This window comes from Castor canadensis, chromosome 2, assembly GCF_047511655.1.
Source record: "Castor canadensis chromosome 2, mCasCan1.hap1v2, whole genome shotgun sequence".
Classification (NCBI taxonomy): Eukaryota; Metazoa; Chordata; class Mammalia; order Rodentia; family Castoridae; genus Castor; species Castor canadensis.
Genome location: NC_133387.1, coordinates 9,620,988 through 9,641,409, shown reverse-complemented (window position 1 = coordinate 9,641,409; position 20,422 = coordinate 9,620,988). Strand labels below are relative to the sequence as shown.

The 20,422-nt window shown below is 33.7% G+C and overlaps 1 protein-coding gene across 1 annotated transcript in view; it reads left to right on the top strand.

Moving 5' to 3' along the window:
• Nucleotides 1-20,422, top strand: part of Cntnap2 (contactin associated protein 2) — a 1,948,854-nt gene that overhangs the window by 620,466 nt on the left and 1,307,966 nt on the right. Inside the window, exon 3 of the mRNA XM_074061335.1 lies at nucleotides 3,076-3,269. Within this exon, the coding sequence (XP_073917436.1) occupies nucleotides 3,076-3,269 (194 nt within the window). The remainder of the gene's footprint in view (nucleotides 1-3,075; nucleotides 3,270-20,422) is intronic.

Sequence of the window (20,422 nt, the reverse complement as noted above, 5' to 3'; positions counted from 1 at the left end):
TCAATGTTGCAATGTTTGTTTTACATATTCAATTATCTTTTCAAGAAACTTAAAAGCATGAACAAGTATTTTATATTTACTGTCATGTTCTATATTTCAGCCCTTATTTCTCTGGGTAGGTATAAGTCTTAATACAGTAACATTTCCCTTCAGCTGCAAATGCTACCATTCTTAGCATTCACATATAGAAACAATTCATTCTAGCTTTGGTCTTAAATATTGTTCAGGTATGTTATTTTTGTTTTTAAACAATGTTTTGTTTTTTTATTTCTATATCCACAATTTTACTTAAAACCTTTTTTTCATCAGAGATGTGGTTCCATTGCCTAAGAACTTCCATTGTTTCTGCTGAGAAATTTCTGCCCCACCCCCATGACATTATAGATTTTTTTTCTCTTTAGCATTGTGTTTTACCAAATGAGTATGACTATGAAGAGAATTAGTATGTTTTTCTGTGTGTTTATTCTGCTAGGAATTCAACAAACTTCTGAGCTATGTGAGTTTATATCTTTCAGACATTATTCCTTCAAACACATACTGTCTCAAGCTCTTCCTTCTCTGCTTTTAGAACTCCATTTACATAATTGTCAGGGCACTCATCATTCCACAAGTTACTTTGGATTCATTTTTATGGCTTTGTTTCTCTCTGCTTCAGTTTGGATGCTCAGCTTCATGACTTCATGTTCTAAATATTGATGTTGTCTTCTCAAGGTCTGTGTTAGTCATTATTATAACAAATGCATAGTAATATATAATATAATACAATATACTGCATAGTAATATAACATATAATAATACAAAGATAACAGGTTTATCTTTGGCTCACAATTAGAGATTTTGTCCATTGTTTGTTGCCCCTGTTGCTTTGGGGCTCTGGCTGCACACAAAGACAAAAAACATGGTGAAGTGAAGTTATTCACCTCCTGAACACCAGGGAGCTGAACAGGAAGGGGCTGACATCCCACTCTCCCCCACATGGACATGCCATCCACGACCAGATTCCTGCCAGGCCCCAACTCTTAAAGCTTCTAACAGCACCACTGGTGGCAGAGGCTGGGGCTCAGGTGTCAAACATATGGGTATTTAGCAGTCATTTGAGTTCCAAACTATAAGCAGGATCTAACCTGTGAGAAAGCCCATGAAGTAAAGTTTTTATGTCAGATGTACTTTTAGGTTCTAAAGTTTCCATTTTGTTTTATTTTATTATTTTTTTCTCCATGAAGATTTTGCATTTTTTAAAATAGTTGTATGTTTTTGTTTCTGGTGAAACTAATTTATAATCACTGTTTTAAAATCTTTGTCTGATAATATCATCATCCCTGTTATTTTGGGGGCCTGGTTCTGCAGATTGATTTCTTTCATTGGCTATGAGGGCTATTTTCCTGCTAAAGATCTAGATTTTTTAAATTTTATAATGAATATCATGGTTTCAATGGTGTTCACTTTCTGATCTTTCATAGCCTTGCTTGATGGAGTGTTGGATCTTGTTTGAACAAGAATTTAATTTATTTGTGGATCAGACTGACCTTTTCCAGCAAGATTTGTTCAGCTATGTCCAGAGAAATCCTTATTCTAGGACTACATTATCCCTTCTTCTAATGCATGACCTTCCTGGGTTGTCTCCTGAATGACTATGATTGTTCAACGAAGCCTCTCAAACTTACCTATATTGAAATCAAATTCTCCCAGCCCAGAGCAACCCCCAGAACTCTAGAACCAAGTGGTGGAGAAAATGATGTTCAGCTCAGAACTTCTTTTACCAATTCTTATGGAGTCTGATTACCTAATCTTGTGGAATCTGATTAGGAGCAACTACACAGCTAACCCTGATCCAGAGTCCAGATTCCACAGACTTCAGTGATCCCCATGTAGGTTTCCAAAGCTCTCTATAGACAGCTATCCCCTCCATGAGACTCTCCTACAATTTTCAGATTTATCAACGTTTTAAATCCTGATGTGCCTCAGTGACATTGTTGTCCTCTGTGCCATGATATGGAAAGTGAATCCCACCAAAAGCTAGGACACTGGCCCAACTCACCTAATTAATTATCTCTTCATGTGATCAAATTTTGCCTGTTGTCCAATCTGAAAAACAGTTACATCATACTTTTTTCAGTGTTGCAGTTGTTTAGAGAGCTGTTTTGACAGCTTTCAAGTTCCTTACTTAAAAGTGGTGCATATATTTTGATATGCTGTACATTGGATAGTTTGCTGAATATTTTTCTATCATTTCCTCCCATTAGTAGCTAAGTTCACCTCTAAAACTATAATGCCTCTCAGTGATAAGCATTATGCTATATTTTCTGTCACTTATTTATGTAAAACCATAGTTAAATATTACTAGAGACTGAGTCTTTTTGTTCAGTGTTCAGTGTTAGGGCTGATAAATATTTCCCATCTTACTATTTACCAATTAATTATCATATTTTATCAAAAGATATTTAGCTTGGTAACTCAAATTTTTTTCCTAGAAATACAGTTATCAAACAACTTTGGCTATTTATTATCTTTTAAATATATACACTGCCTAATTTCTTGTATATCTTACTCCTTGTAAGTTCAGGGATTTAAAGTTGGTTCTCATTTTAAGAACTACAATAGTAAGATTCTTTGAACTTTGAAATTCTTAAGGCAAAATATATTTGAGAGTTTTATATAAATGGTGTTTTGTTTCATTTATAATTTACAAAAAGATAAAATCTTACATGGAGGAAAGGAATTAGTTACATATTTTTTTCCTAGTGATTTTAGCTGAAGAGTTCATGGTAAATTGATCAACCCTCAGCCAATTAGACTTTGACATGTGCTAATAAGATCTAATTGAGGAATTATGAAGACATTTGCTCAGAAGAAAATGAGCACATAATTACACCATAAAGAGGTTAAGGAATCAATGTTGCCCAGCTGGAAGAATATTAGTTGAAGTCCCAATGGCATCTGTAAAGGACACTTCATAATACATCTTAAAAATATAGCACTGACAAGGCCAATTAAGGTAAGTAAAGTAACCCATTTTCAATTGTAAAAATTCAACCTTAAATATTTGCTTTCCCCTCTTGTGTCTGTCCCCTTCAGGTGCTGGAGGATGGTCTCCATCAGACAGTGACCATTATCAGTGGCTTCAGGTTGACTTTGGCAATCGAAAGCAGATCAGTGCCATTGCAACCCAAGGAAGATACAGCAGCTCAGATTGGGTGACTCAATACCGAATGCTCTACAGTGACACGGGGAGAAACTGGAAACCCTATCATCAAGATGGGAATATCTGGGTGAGTCACAGATACAGAAATTGCATTGAAAATATGTGAGAATGACAAAGGACTCACACATTAAAATATGACCACTCTGATTCCTTATTCTCTTTTCTATAAGTACCTGCCAGTATTTATCTGTTAAAGTCATTGAGAAACTATTTATTTATCTATCTATTTATTTATTTATTATCTTTGTGCACTGAAGAAAATTTTCATAGGCTATAATTTCTATCTAATGCTTAAGGTGACAGGTTTCAATATAGGCTAAGAATTTAAATCACCTGAAGAAGTTTTGAAGTACAGAAGTGCTAGTCACACGCAGACCGTGAAACCACAATCATATCAATAGAAAACATGCTTAATGACACTGATAACTTGTTGGAAGACAGACATCTTCAATTGAAATAAAATACGAAAATGCTGAGGAGACTAATTTAGTTAAGTAAGAGCAGTGATATGTTGTAAGAAAATAATTTTCCTGTGTTTCAAAACCCTTATTACAAAGACATTTCTATTTTATTGTTTTACTGTGAGAGAACATAAAGTGCAATTCATGTACTCTTAAACTGTCTCAATTAAATTAGAAAGTTGCATGATTTCAATCAAATATTCACTACATTATTAAATACATTATTTAATATCAAATTTTAAAGAGGCCACTTTAGTTTGACTATTTACAAAAAGTGGTTATAACCAAAATCAAGTAAAGCTGTGAATAATAAACAAATAATAATAATAATAACAATAAGCAAAAAGACAGCAAGATGGAGATGGAGAGAATGATTCACATTTTAAATTGTGTCCTTTGTGGTACTTGTCAGATTATTGGGCATTTTCAACCCAATCAGGGCTCATTCTTGAGGTACATATGTATTTTTAAATGTAATTTTGTGAGTCTCCAGAGTTTAGAAATTCTATCCTAGGTGGTCATTTCCCTAGCATTGTCTAATAATAGCCATTATTAGGTAAAATAAGGATGTAATGCCTGAATAATAAAAAGAGCATCTGTCCAAACAATATTTTAGAAATAACTCATTTTAAGCCATTAATGTATAGCAAGAATGTTTATGTATTGGAATGTGTAACATAAAGGAAGCAAGTAGTAGGAAAAATGCCTCTTCATAGAAAGTCTTCATCACACAATTAAGATAATCCAAAGACTCAGGCATAATTTATAGAAAGTGAAAGACTAGGATACCATCCAACCAAACAGCAGACCAATCAACAAACTGAGAGCAAATAATCAACTAATCACGTTTTCCCAGCAAAGCACCCATTGTTTTCTAATGTTTGGTGACTTCTAACCTAAAATGAGATTAACATGTTGATAAATTACTTGAGGGGCTAAAAGTCAACCCTCCAAACTATCATTCAAATCTTTCTTTTTGTTAAGTCTTCACCTTAAAATTAAGAGTGTTCAAATCCTCTCCTAGCTGAATGTACTAAGGTATTAATAAAGGTGGCTGCTATAATGAACTTTAATTTACTTTATATATGTTTAACACTTGTGGATAGCCATAGTGTAAATGAATGCAGATTCATAAGTTAAAAGGGCCAAAGAGGATGAAATTATCCAAGATGACTTGGACTCTTTTGGTCATACATAAACTACGAGTGGTTGAATCAGACAGACAAGTCTGTCCTGCAGTGAACATGTCTCATATTGTGAAGGCTGGCTGGATCAGTAGGGCTCTCACCCTTTTCTGGTGGGAATTATTACCTTCTACCTTTTCTGGTGTTCATTTTGAGTCTTTCAAGTCACATGTTTCTCATTAAAATTAGCATGCTATGTGATGAGTGATGAGTGATTATTTTTAAAAGAAACTGTGCAACCTAATTATGAATTTAAAAATCAAAACAAGTTTGAGGTGCAATATAAATATTGTCAAATATGTTTAAGTGCCATTAAGCCTGCCACATAATGGCTGTATTATTTTAATAATCTATGATAGTGATGTTTTAATCCTTACTAATATGAAAAATAGTTCATTGCTTTGATCTAGTCTAAAAGAGAAATTTCATGACTTCTAACAATTATTGAGTACTGTCGAGCTGTTTTAACAAACACTAAGTGATTAAAATTTAGTATCTACAACATCATCAAAGATACTTTTAGGTGTAAGTTCATTAAAACAAACATATGATTTTATTTTAATCTACTCATATTTAATATCATGCACATTGGACATAAAAGATTTCAGACAGACTAAGTACCTCTTTGAAGGACAGCACCTTATAAAAGGAAAAGTTTCATACAGTCAGAAGTTTTCATAGTTGATGTAGTTTTAAATTTGCCCTTTCTACCCATTCCTGCAATTATTGATTACCTGAGAAAAAAAGATAGTCATGTAAATTCAAGCAGTTAAATACTACTTTTAGCAAATGTCAATGGGTATTCTTTCTATAATTGTCAGGGAAACAGATAACATGACATTTTATTTTTTTAATGTCCAGGTGAATATTCTGAGTTATTTTTTATCATCTTTGTATATTATGTTAAAATAAGCCAATGAAAGGTCATGTGTTTGAGAATTATGGTAGTTTCACAAGATTTTAAAGTGATAAATCTTGTATTATGGAATAAAAATGGCTCTTTTATGTTTCCCAAAAAATAATTTATCTGAAAATTTAATATGCAAAGAAAGATGTAAGTAGAGGAATGTGACTTACTGGCCAAGCTACCCAAGTCTTCAAATCCTCCTTGATAATATGGATAATATAAGATCTTGTGCACTTTATTGATAAGGCATATCTTCCTATTTAGAAGATATTCTAAATTCTTCTATTTAGAATTTCCTTTGCAGTATAAAAGAAAAATACATGCAGGTTGGTAAAATTCCCCCTAATTATTGCATTTACATATTCCACAAACCCTAATTTGCATACTTCTCTGCAGTGTTTTCAGGTTTCCTATCTGTTGGAGAAACAAATTTTCTATATAACTATGTCTTATCAAAAGTCCATTAAACAGTGTGCTAAGCAAGAATTCCAACAGATTTTTGCTAAAAGGCTGCATTCATTTTCACTTGGGAAATTAAATTACTGGTGTTTCAATGCAGATATTTTGAACTAAAGTAGGAAATTGGAACACCTTATTTACCCACCCCTATCATTTTGCAGATTATGTACTACAAATTTACTTCTATTGTTCTGTGGATATAGTTCTTCTTTTTCTTTATTGTTTTTTCTTTATCATAAGAAAATGCTTATATACTTCTAATTACTTTTTTAAAAGTTTTGACCACTTTTGTTAATAGTAAACTAGCAGGTATCGGACTAGAATTAGTTACCACTGCATCCATTAGATGGAGACTACTATAGGAGAAAAATACTTTATCATATTTAAATACATGGTTAGATATTCATCAAGAATATAAAGTTATTTAAGTTTATACTATCCAAGATATATGTAACAGAATATTTATTTGCAAGACCTGTTAGAGACCTGGATCTTTGCTACTTATGTGTTTTTCACAAGAATTTATACAAATGCACATAAAACTTAATTGTTTCTAAAAGATTTGAAACATTCCAAAAATCTGGAAAGCACATATTGTAATTAGCAGATAAATATATTAAAAATATTGTCTCTCTGAATAGCAAATCAATAGCTGGAGCACATATCTATACTTATTTTAAATAAATATCTCATTAATTGACATTTATATAACAAAAGTTTCCTATCTTTTTAGATTATCCTATGGTTGTTTGGCAAGGGGAAATTAAGATACAGAATAAAAGAGTCTGGATTAACTATCTTGGTTCACCTATTTCTTTTACAAACTTGGAGATATGACATTTTTCTGGGCTTGAAATTCTTAGTTTGAAAAATGGGAATATCAACTGAGAGATTTAACTAAAATTATATAAGTAGAGACATTTTGCAAGCTATGTTGATTTAGAAACACTTGTTATCAATCATAGAAGCATCCTACAATTCAATTATACTGCATCCTTTCAATGAGAATGGGCTGTAATGATCATTTTCAAACATTTTCATCCCCTCTGTCCTTTCCAGATCTAATTTGCCTCCATTTACCCTTATGAATGATTTAAATATCTGACAGGAAATGTGACTTAAAGCAGGAAATAGAATATAGGCAAATCTCTGGTCTATTTTCCAATTCACAAATGGTTGAGACAGTGGCTCAAGTTGGGTGACCTCGCTCTGTGCCAAGTGCCAACACAGTGTTTGTAACACATTACTTGTTGCCATAATGATGGCCTTGCATGCAATGAGCCATGTAAGGGGACACTGTTTAAAAATGAATGGATTATTCTGTCCTGTCTTTTCAACCATTTGTTATAGTGGTTGCACTAATTTTCCAAATCACTTAAAAATCTGTTCCTATTATAAATGTGAAGCAGAAATACTTCTATGCCTCAATTCAATAATGTGCTTATCTCCTGTCAGAAAACATAAAATTTTTTTCTGCTTATAAAACTAAGGAAGAAAACCATGCTTGTGGACTTGATCATGAATCTTCCATCCAATAATAACTTCCACTTCACTTAGTACGCTAATGCAATTCTTTTCATGAATAGATGGGAATTATTCTTGCTTGTATGTCTGTACATGTATATTGTTGCTGCAATCAGTTATTTAGAGAAAGGACTAAGCAGGAATACTCAAAATAATTTTATAGATAGTTTATTGAGCAATAAAACACATCAGAATTACCTGCATTAAATACTCTCTAAAAAGATCTTTGATAATAGGGTAAAAATCTTCAGGACTTGTATAGAAGAAAACAATTTCCAAGGTGAATTTAAAATAAGCTCCTTATTTCTGTGCAATAGATTTTTCCATTTATGCCTATCTTAGTCTGGGTGATATTTTTGAAGTCTCATGAATTTTAATAAGTTGAGTGGATATTCTATATCCTTTTACATATACTGTAACACCTCAAGTAGTGAATTTTGACCCCCTTTCTAAAGACACATTTGTATTGTGTGAGTTTCATTTTAAGGAGTCATGAGGTTTCTCCCTGGATCAAATTGTGAGACATCCCATTCTCTCCGGATAGAACCATTCTAAGAAATATAGTTATATGTTTAATTTTTTTTCCAAAAATTTGGAAGACAAAAATAACTTATAATTAATAATATTTAATACATTTTGCAATACGTTGTTTAATAAAGGAAAATGATATAATCTCATAACATTTTCTAAAAGCAGTTAAATAAACAATATATAATTTTTTACAGTCTAACAGATTTTCATCTATGAGGTAAAAAAACAAGCATATGTAATTATTGTTATAATTTTAAAAGTACATTGATTGCTTGAAGGTGACTCTGAAAGATTTTCATCTAGTATATTAGTATACTTGAGTGTTTTATTTAATATTGGACTCAGAAAATGAAGATACCAATTCTTTTTCTGATCAGATCAAGGTTGTATGTACATGACTACAGGTAAATGCAAATTTATATCATGCTGGTAGATAGGTGGATGGGTAGCTCTTTAAGTAAAATGACAATTTCCTCACTTATGATGCATGTCTCTGCTCTGCTTAATGAGTAATTTCATGGAAGTGAGAGCAGTAACAGCGTGGCAAAGTGGGAGAATTTAGAACATGGGAAACCATGCTTCTTGTGGGCTGCAGAGTGCAGAGAGGCAGGGACAGGCAATCAAATGGTGATCTTTGAATTAGAGCACACAGGCTAACCATGATCTCAGTCACATAAGTCCGTAGGTCTGACTTTGGGCAGGTTTTTTAAATCTTTCTCTCTCTATATTTCCTCATCTGTAAAATGGGGCCACTGAAAAAAATACCAACCCTATTTACCTCAATAATATTTACATCAATGTAGGTTATTGATATTAAATTAATCCATGCAAAGAGCTTAGAAATTGTCTGATACACATTTATGTTTCAATTATTGTTAAATTTTATAAATTTGAGATTCCCAGATACATTAATGTAGCATACTGTGTTGGCTTTGTCCTCAAAAATTTAGTACAACATGTGCATTTCAGTTTGCAATAGCTTTTCTCTATTAGTATATTGGCATGTGTTTTGTATCTGGGCTTCTAAGCCTAACAAGAATGATAACTCATTTTTTAAGTATAATTAGGAATGTGAATTTAATTTTGTCACTGAAATCATAGTTCTATTCTCACACAGAGTGTACATAGTAGTACAAATTGTGTCTGGACAGTTCTTTCTGATTTACATTTTTTTAGCTTTCTATAAAAATATAGACATGATGTGCGTCCATTAGATTTAACTTACTCAAGTGACTCTTACTAACTTTCGAAATGAAGGAAAATAAATACTTCATTTGCATCCTTAGTACTCCTCCCTCCATGTCTTCTTGGAATACTTAAGAAATGCAAGATAAGCAGACTCCAAAATAGTCTTATAAGTGTTAGCCTTAAGCTTAGATTGTATTTATGCTCTTAGCCATGAAAATTGAAAGCCTGCAGCAGGAGTGTGGAGCTACTCTGAATTCCTGCAAAGTTCCACATCACCCAGGAACATTTTAGAAATGCAGAATCTCACAGGCAAATCCCAGACCTTCTGAATCAGAATCTGTAGTTTGGCAGTATTCACAGGTGATTCATACACAACATACAATAGAATATGTTGTTTCAGTATTGCAGGAGCTTTTAGAAGAAAGAGAAATTGGAATTGACCTTTGTATCTTCAAAAGAGACAGCAGATTTAGAACAAGAATTCACAGTACAAATCACAAACAGATTTACCAAGAAAAGAAAATGAATTTTGATAAAGATGCACTTACTGAGCACTCCTATTTACAGAAGGTTAGTAATAAACAAACCAATAATAAACATAACTACTGCCTCCTAGAAGTTAAAAAAACTTGTGGTAATGCTAAATAGATAGAGCTGTAAGTATATCACATTGCAGGGATGGTACCAGGGTTTGAACTCAGGGCCTCACACTTACTAGGAAGGTGCTCTACCACTTGAGCCATGCCATCATCCCAAGCTATAAGTATATCATATGGCAATGTGTTTTGATAGGTAGAGGCTTGCATGGGTGACTCTGGGAATGCAAGGAAGTATACCTCATTCAGGGTGACTGAGGGTCATGGCCAGCAAAGGCTTTCTGAGGAGCTAAGTATTGTTGGCTGAGCAGGTAAGGAGTTGTCAAGCAGAGAAGAGGAGCTGGAAATCATCACATGCAGATGAATCCTTTACTAAGTAGGTAGCAATGGTGAGTGAAGCTCTATAAATAACCATGTCTTTCCTGGCTTTCTTACACATAAAATAAAAAAATTATTTTGGACTCATATCCTTTAACTCAGTAATGTTTCAAAAGCATAACATAAACAAATACTCAACTTCTGATGAACTTTGGATTCATTCTTATAGGACATATGTTTTCATCTTTGTACCATTCATCACATAGGGTTCACTACCAACCACATGATAGCTATTTAAGAGCTTACAACTGAATTGAAGTGTGTCATTCTGAAGGCAAGAGAACTGAGGCTCAGAACCATGGTATGTACTGAACCTCAAATCCAGATATATTGTCTCCACTACTCAGTGTGTGACCAAATACTTCTTTTGGTTCTAGAAAAATCTCCATTACTACAATGATTTATGCTCATATTTTGACGAAATGAAAACAATGTTGAATGCATATACAATATTTATAGAAAAATATAGCAAGGGGTCTGGAGCTAGACTTCAAACAACAAAACTCTGCTCCAACTCATACTATTGGTATACATTTGACCATGTCAAAGTGACCTTTTATGTGCCTTAGATTCCATAGCTGTAATAGGGACATAAAAGTCCCTATCTTATGGAATATTTTTGATAATTAAATAATCAAAAGTAAACTGCTGAGAATGTGCCATATATAGTCTTTTCTCACCTTCTCCCTGCTTTGCTTCCTTTTAATAATTTATCAATATTATCATAGAAATTTTAAGGCTTTTGAAATCACCATAAGAAGGGTACTAAGGTAGAAAGGAGAAAAACAGAGGGGATGAACCAATTCAGGTTATAATACATATATACATGGAAATGTCAAAATGAAACAACCCGTATGACTATCTTAAACAAGGAAAAACATCTTTTTCTAAAACAAAGAGCAAGAAGCTAAAACAAGTCCTATCTGGGGGTTGATACCAGTAGTGAATATAAGGAAAGGGTGTAGGAGGGTGAATATGATGGAAATATTATGTACTCATGTATGAAAATGGAAAAATGAGACCTGGAATACCAGGAATGGAAGGAGGAGGGATAAAGGAGAATGATGGAGGGGGTGAATTCAACTATGATATATTGTAAGCACTTTCGTAGACAACACAATGTACCCCAGTACAACCAAATATGATAATAAATAAATTAAAAGTAATTTATCAGAATTATTATAACTATGACTATGATTATAGATCACTATGTTAAAAGTGATACAAAGAACATAAGAAAGTAGGTGACATGTTTTCCCTTGAGAATAATATAATGTAACTGTAAGAATAGTAACAGTCCTGATAAGAACTTGGAACAAAATCCCAGGTCATCTTGTGCAGTTTTCGGATGCATATGTCCTGACCACTGTGAAGATGTCTGCTCTGTGTGTGTCCCTAATGTGCACAGTTTTGGTAAGTCACCAATTAGGTCAATGTTGACTTTGAGAGAGAACAAATGGAATTCTAAACTGTTTGGGACATAAATTTGGATTGCTGCAGTTAAATTAGATTGATTACAAAATGCAGTGAAATTACTGTTCTGCAAAAAGATGGTGTGTGGATAGGCTGTATTAATGGCTCTCACTCATTACTATGAAGGTATTTTCAGGAGCCTAGAAAAAGGAACCTAGACTCCTGCAATTAGAGAGAAAAAAAAGCGTCATGTTTCCAAATGAAGAGAATGTTTAAGATCAATATCTGCATGAATACCATGAATCTCAGTGATATATTTTGATCTGACAGTTAGTAATTGGCATTTGAGTGGTATATAATTGCATTAATATGCAGCTTTAGTGACGTCTGTGAAAACTCTCTCCTGTGATTTAGCAAAGCAGTTCAGAAATCACCTGCAGCAGTGAATAAATAATAAAAGCCCACCAGTATTTACTGGGGTTTTATTAAGTGTTTTATGTGTTTTTTCTTATTGAATCTTCAAAACAATTAATATGTGAAGTGATATTTTATTATTAAGTCCCATTTTTTGGCTGCAGGCACTGGGGATTGGAGAAGTTGGTGCACTTCCAGAAGCACATGGAGAGATAGCAGCATACCTGGGAGACAATACACTAACCTAGTTCTTGAGAATCATTTTGCAACACATATGTGAATCAAAGAGGAAAAAGAGTAAGAGTTGTAACATTGAACCTTTATACTTACTTAAATAAATGAACAAACAGTGTAGCTGAAATTTGAAACAAAGTCTCTGTAACTAATAAGTCTGTAGGTAGAAACTTGGTCCTCCTCAGTACTTCTTTCACTGTCCTCATCAAGCTTGGTGACCTCCATGTTTTTTGAAGAGGTTCTCTTTTTGCTATAAGAACAAGAGCAAAACTTTAAAAAATTTTAAATCAAAATAGTATAATTATTTTTAATTTATTTATTTATTTATTGTGGTCTAGACAAACACTCTACTGCTAAACAATATTCCAAGTTCTTTTTATTACTTATTTATTATTTTGAGACAGAGTCTCACTACATAGCCCAATCTGGCCTTGAATTTTTGATCCTCCTGCCTCAGACTCCCGAACACTGGAATTTTCATCATGAACCACCCAGAAAATTAAGTTATTTTATTAAGTTATGTTTTCCACACATAAAAATGCTAAAAGTTACATATTAATGAGATAATGTGATATTTCAATACATGAATACAGTGTGTTTGTATAACATATGTCCACACAGTACATGGTTTTGCATTTTGATAGTACAGGGTGTTGTATATTGCAAGCAACAACAAAAAAAGCAAATTTACATTTTGAGGTGCTGACATTAAAGCTTTCCAAGAGAGATAAAGACACTTCTCTGAAGTCCTCAGTTTTGGGTTTGTTAATTTCCTGGCTACATTTTGTCATTTTGTCTCTGTGTAAATTAGTTTATTATAATAAGTTACTTGTTCCTGGTCACAATTTCCGACTGTACATCAAAACAATCCCTGGGTTAAAAAGAGTGAATAGATCAGTGATTCTCAGCCCTGTCATATAACATCACAAGGGGAAACTGTTTAAATTTAAACAGTATAAACTGAAGGGCTGGCAACACCCTATCACAATTAAGTTAAAATCTCTGGGGTACAACTCAGGTATTAGCATTTAAAAAAATATCTCCCATAAGATTCTAATATGCAACCAAGAGGGACAATCTTGAAATGATCAATGCAAATCAGTCACTGTTATGGAAAAGGTCTGAATGACACATGTGATGCTGGTATAAAAAAATTAATAATAATAATAATCACTTGATATGAAAGCTTTAATTTCCAGTCCAGGATATTTTATTGAATTGCTCTATCGTTTAAAGTGTTAAAGACGTAAAAGAATTGTTTAGCATATGCTATTAGCTGAATATTCTACGTCAATGCTCTTAGTCTTCTCAACAGCCGTTGGATGTGCGTATCATTTTTCCTAATTTTCAAATCTGAAAGTTAAGACTCAGGATATTCCTTAGGACTCCAGAGTTTAGCATGTAGAAGATCTAAGTCTTAAATCTTATTGGTGGTGTTGTTTTCAATTTTAGAACCCTATGTACCTATGTGTTAATTTGCTAAGGCTGCCAAGTACCACAACCTGGGTGGCTTAAAGAAGGGGAATTTATTCTCTCACAGTTTTGGAGCACAAAAGTACAAAGTCAAAACTTTGGCAGGATTTGTTCCCTCTGAGAACTAGGTGGAGATGATCTGTTTCTGATGCCCTCCCCCACCCCACTTTGACTCACTAATGGCTGTCCTCTTCCTGGTTGCTTGACATCAAATTTTCCCTATGTGTGTCTTATTACATGACATTCCTTTTACAAGTATAATAGTTATATTGGCTTAGGGGACCACTATAACCCAGTATGACCTCATATTAACTTGAATAATAACATATGCCTATTTCCAAATGTAATGCCATTCTGAGGTTCTGGAAGTTGACAAAATTCAACCTAAAAATACCTAACTATTAAGAAAGTACTTCATAAAGTTATGGCAGTCTGTCCATTTGCTACCACTGAGGTGCTGAGAGTATGCACATTGTCAGGAAAAATAAGAAATGCTCTTATATTAAAGATAATACTTTCTAAGAAGAAATATGCCTGGAATCAAACATGGAAGATTTACTGATGACTGCTTACATGTGATTCTCTGTATTCATTTACTGATTACAAAACTTCAAAGAAACATTTTCAGAATATTCTTTTCTGAGTGGCTGATAACCTAAGGACATCTAAAAATATTACCTACCCCATCCCATCAGAAATATTTGGTCTTAAAAAATGTCCAAGTTTCAAATTTCACAGAGCACTTTAGTCTGTATTAAGCAACATTTGACACTATCTGGGACATTTAATTCTTTGCCCTCTATCATTCATTTAAAATCAGGTTCTAGAGAAGATGTATTCTAAACAATGTGACTTCCATTATCAAAAAAAAAAAGAGCTCTCTTAAGACTGAAACAGCTTTCTCCAATAAAATTTTGAGATTTAATTGCTAATTCCATTTGGATTATAATAGCACCTATTAAAAATGGCAGGTTTCATTAGTTAGCCCTTGCAGGATTCTAAGAAAAGGCTAAGAAACACATTCCTTCCATTTCAAATACAAAAATCAAGTTGCCCAGAGCAAAGCCATTACTCATCTCTTACACTCAGCAAAAGCTAAGCCCAATTGTTCATTCCCCACGCACAGTGACTGTCCTATTTGTGTGGTTTTCAGCTTCGTTACAGTCCACAAATTAGAAAATAGAGCTGTGTATGATAGCCTAGAGCAACAGAGAAAGACTGAATTTATTGTAAAGTTATTTTGACTGTTTACATTCAGCTGGGCACAAATAAGTGTTTGATATCAGAACAAAAAATATGTATATAAGAGAAATTTCCTGTCCCTTGGAACACACTTTGTGCTTATGATACAAGTGGGTATTTATAATAGGTTTTTGACGTGGTTTATTAAGTAAGAAGGTCAGTGTATGATTGAGTGCCTATAATGTAGCAGTTTTATTCCCAGAATAGTAATAGGGCATTGCACTTTAGCTTTAATTTTTAAAGGCAGTTAATGACAATGATGCTTGTCTTAAACTTTAAAATCAAAGACCAAACATATTTTATTTAGAAACATATTTTGTTTGGAGTTAAGGTAACTGATAGCAAAATAAAACATACAAATATTCAACCTTTACGAAAAAGTAACTATTCATCTTCTCCCAAATCATATCAAATCAGTGGATATTTGATAGAATCAGATCTATTTTTCAGTTGATTCAATTGAAGGGCAAAAATGTTTGACAATTTTACTAAGTTCAAATACCACTGCTAACACTTGTTCATGAAATGCATAGTAAATACTATGTCTGAAATACTGTTACTAGTTTCTGAAAGATGAGACACCAGGTTTTGTCCTTGATTATATTTTCCCATTGTCTTGGCTCTGTCCATAGAGCATTTAAAAAGATTTCATAGTATTTGATTATTTATAAGTTATCTGGGGGATTTATTTTGTCTTGTCAATATGTTAGTTTTCCTTAACTTGGACAGGGCCTTGGACATTGAATGTGTTTAGCATATGCTTGTTAACAGATGGACTGAATTATGGAATTTAGTAGAATTTGAATATGCAGACATAATGAGGTGCAAAATTTATAAAAGTGGTCATTTTTATTTTGATAATCTGTGTTTATCTAATAATTCAGGCAAATGTTCCACACACTTGCCTCACTTGGAAGGTGAAATTAAACTCAAAAACATGTTTGAGAACACAGAAAGCTCAGGGTTTCCACTGGCAAGGAAGTATTGCATGATTTTCTGCAGCTGGGAGGTGGTAGGGAGACTGTAAATACTGACTCTGAGCACAGCAACAAAGATGGTCCTCCCTTTATACCTGGAGGCAGTTTGGGGATCCTGAGTGAAATGGTCAAGGGACTAATGCCAAATGTATGCATGCATGTGGCATGTGTGGCAATCTTCAGTCTGAGTTGTACCCTGGGCCAGGCAGATTGTCTAGTGACTGAATGGAAAACTTGCCAATGTCATAAACGCTGAGTTTCAGGATAGATGTGCATTGTGTGAAGTCTGTTCCAAAAACAATACTTTCCATTTAGCCTTCATTTCCATTTGTACAAAATGCAAAAGCAGAAATAAAGATTGTGCTTACTTTTGTTGAAAGCCCAAGAGGAGAAGAGGATACAAAGAGAGGCTTTGGGGTCCCTGGTAACTTTTGGGGCTCGTTACACTTTTGGAAATGCATCAAGCTGCATCATTATTACACTTTCCTCTGGATATGTTAAATTTCAATAGCAAGTGTTAAAAACAAATTAATCAAACTGTAATTAAGGTACATCTCTGAGACAACAAGAAGGAAAAGAAGCTAGGAGTTAATATCAGAATTGCTCTCTAGTTCCAAAACTTGCAGAGAAAACCAGTGGACAAGGGGAAAGGGAAACCAGGCATGTAGCAAATGGCCTTCAGAACATACTTGCTGCACATGGGGAAGCTACTTCAACCTTGATGTAAGTTCAGTGTTGATATAAATACATAGGGCTCTATTCATACTTAGTCCGTGGATTCTGGGTACAGTGCTGATGACCAAACTCATTTGTAAAGAAGCATTGTGTCTGGCTGTCCCTGTCTCTGTCTTGAAAGGAGATGAGTGTGTGTAAGCAGACATTACTGTGTACAGCAAGCCTACAAAGGGACTGATAGGTACACCAATTTGCAGCTACACCAAGTTATTGTGTTGTGTTTTGATATGGGACAAATTTCCTGCATGAATTATTAAAGAAAATAGAAAAATGAGAAGAATGTTTATCATGCTATTTTTTGTATAAGAAAGAAGAAATAAGAAATGGTTGAAGCATTCTCACTATAAAGGAAATGAGACATAAATGTGAAACAGGGGAAAACAAGAAGGAAACCTACTTGAAAATGAGTTTGTTAATGTGTATACATGCTTACATGTTCCAGTATGTTCTAAGCAGCTCTCTACTGCTGTATGGGTCTGGGACAATAACACTGCTGGGATAATGAGCACACCTAGGGAGAAATTATTGATGCCATTATCTTCCCAAAGTCACCAGACCTCTTAGAGAAATTACATCAGGTTTGGGTCAGGGAGTACATAAGTGGAATTACCACTTATGTAACACTTAAGCAATGTTACATATTATTATGCCAGATAGAAAAAAGGATGGCTAATGTGTAAAGTACATGGCTAATGTATAAAGCATCACGTATTTGTATTGGACTAAACTGTATAATTTAAGCACCAACATAACTAAGGACAATGACGAATTACAACTTCTAGAAAAAATATTTAAGTTAAAATATTTAAGATGATAGAGATTAGATTGATAGATACATAGATTGATGATAGAAAGAAAGAAAGATAGATAAATAGATAGAGATAGATGGATAGATTATAAATCTATAGACCATATCAATCTCAATGTCTTACAGGAGAACGTTGCTTAGAGTTGAATGGTAGCCTCTGACTAGCAAATGTGGGAGGGATGTGGCAACTGAAAATTCATCATTTTACAACCGTCTCTTAAATATCAGTTCTGGCAGGAGACATCACAGATAATACAACTAGAAAATAGGGAGGACTTTGACTAGGTGAGGCATATTTGTGTGACTGGTCTCTTACAAATTACTTGATTTAAGAGAAGAAGTAGTAATTATCTGAAATATATTAGACAACATTTTGACTATGCAATTAAAAATCATGAATGAGAAACAGTCTATGAATCTCCAGATATGATTGACTGAGAAGTATATATCATATATGTAGCATCCCATGGGAATGTACAGGGATGTAACCCATTGCAAAGTAACACAAGTCAAACCCCAAAGGAATACTATGAGGAACTTGTTACTAAAAAAAAAAAAAAAAAAAAAAAGACAGGGGGACTAAATTGTCAAAATAGCAATATAATAAAAAAAAAATAGTAAAAGAAGATTAAGAAGATTTGATATCTATGTGGAATATGTGATTTTACGCTGGATCCTATGTGTCTGGGAAAAAAGTTATAAAGACATTATTATGGTATAAGACAAAATTTGGATATGAAAGATTGATTAGCCATTCCAATGTTAAGTTCCCAGAAATGGATAACTATCATAATTATCTTATTGTCTTCATTTTTAGGAAATGTGCATTAAGGTGTTCAGTGCTAAATGAACATTAGTATGAAACTCACTCATAAGTTGTTTACAAAACAGTGTGTTTGTGTGTTTGTGTGTGTGTGTGTAGAAATAAAGAAGGAAGGGGAGAGAAATAAAGCCCACACCATAGAACAAAATGGGAGAACAAGAATAAAAAGTAAAGCTACATAAGTGTTTCTTACATTGTGCTCACAATCTTTCTACAAGTGTGACATTATTTCAAGAGTTAAAATAAATTGTTTTTAAATTTCCAAAGCATTAGCAACACATTAGTTTTTGTTTGTTTTAGCAAGGATTTCTTTCAAACCAGATGCCATATGAGAATGCATAAACAAACATATTAATCTTAAACAAATGATGAAATCTATATTAGAATTTTAATTGGATATTTCCCAGTAACTAGCTGTGAGGTGATGTCCTGAGGAAATTAAAGATTTGATATGATAAGACAAAAGGAAAAGAAATTGCACCAAGAGCAAAGACTGAGAAGAAATATGAGAGGCAATGAAAAATGAGGGAACAATCAACCAACACAGGTTGAATTGAGAAGAAGCAGGATATAAGCACATATATCGATATGCACATTCTCACATGTACACACACAAGGACATTCACACACACAAATTCACACTACACACACCACTATTTATCAATTATACAGCACTCCCTAGGTTAGGTTCTGATTAAGTTGACAACAGTAGTCATTTGGTATATTACCTGTGTGCTTGGTTCTCTCTCATATGCTCAAAGACACTGAAAATATCCATATGCTTGGTTCTCTCTCATATGCTCAAAGACATTGAAAATTGTGACAGCACATTGTTCAACAGGATTTGTAGGGTGAAGGGGGTGACCACAGCTTTCTGAAAGCTAAACATTGTGAACAACCTCTCAAATGTAAAAACCTCAGACACCAACAATCATACTTAGAGTGACTTTGAACATGAACAGAATTAAGACAGACATGAATTAACTGAAAACATCTGTAGGAAGAGGTGTTAGATGTCTAGTGGTCATTTGGTGGATTTTGTCTGTTCTAGAAAATTTGCCAAGGTCTACACTGGCAGATCAAGTCTAGGGAGGACCTAAATGGTTTCTGCTGATGGGGAAGTACTTAGGGTCCCTTGGAGGTGCTCCTTGGGCAAATATGACTTGCAGATCAAATTCTCCCTTGCAGATCACATTCTCCCTTGTTCTCATCTACTCAGATATCAAAAAGAACATCCCATAATGACAAAAAGATCTACATCTGGTTTCAAGGGACGTGCACTAGTGTTGTCTGATTTCCCTGCCAAATCTGACACACTTTCATCCATTCTATGGTGAACTGTCTTAAAAACCTTAACTATTCCACTTTTTAGGAACATCATCTGCAGGGAATCAGCCATATTTATAAATAACACAATTTAACTTTTTAAACATTTCCATTATGATAGTATAACCTATCACATATTTCTCTGTTATAATTTGTTTACATTACCACTTAAAGCAATGCCATACATGTTAGCACACATGCTTTTCTTTCCATCCTGATACATTTGGGATTCCAGAAGAATACAGCACTGGGAAGGTGATAAGGTGAACACGCTGCTCTAAAAGTGAACTCTTTAAAGCTACACAGGTTTTACACTTGCATATCAGAAAATGCCCAAAGCTTTGTAGCAAAGCCACAGTGCTGACACTGTATGTTGACTGAAATCCTATAATTGAAATATTATTCAAAGCAATTGAGATTGAGCATAAAGGTAAAATTTTGAGACAACTCATAGAATGTAGCACTAGATTTTAAGGCTGCCTCAGCAGAGATTAAGAAGCTTCAATAAAAAAAAAAAGTCAAACCTTAAAGAAAAAGAGGGCAGCAT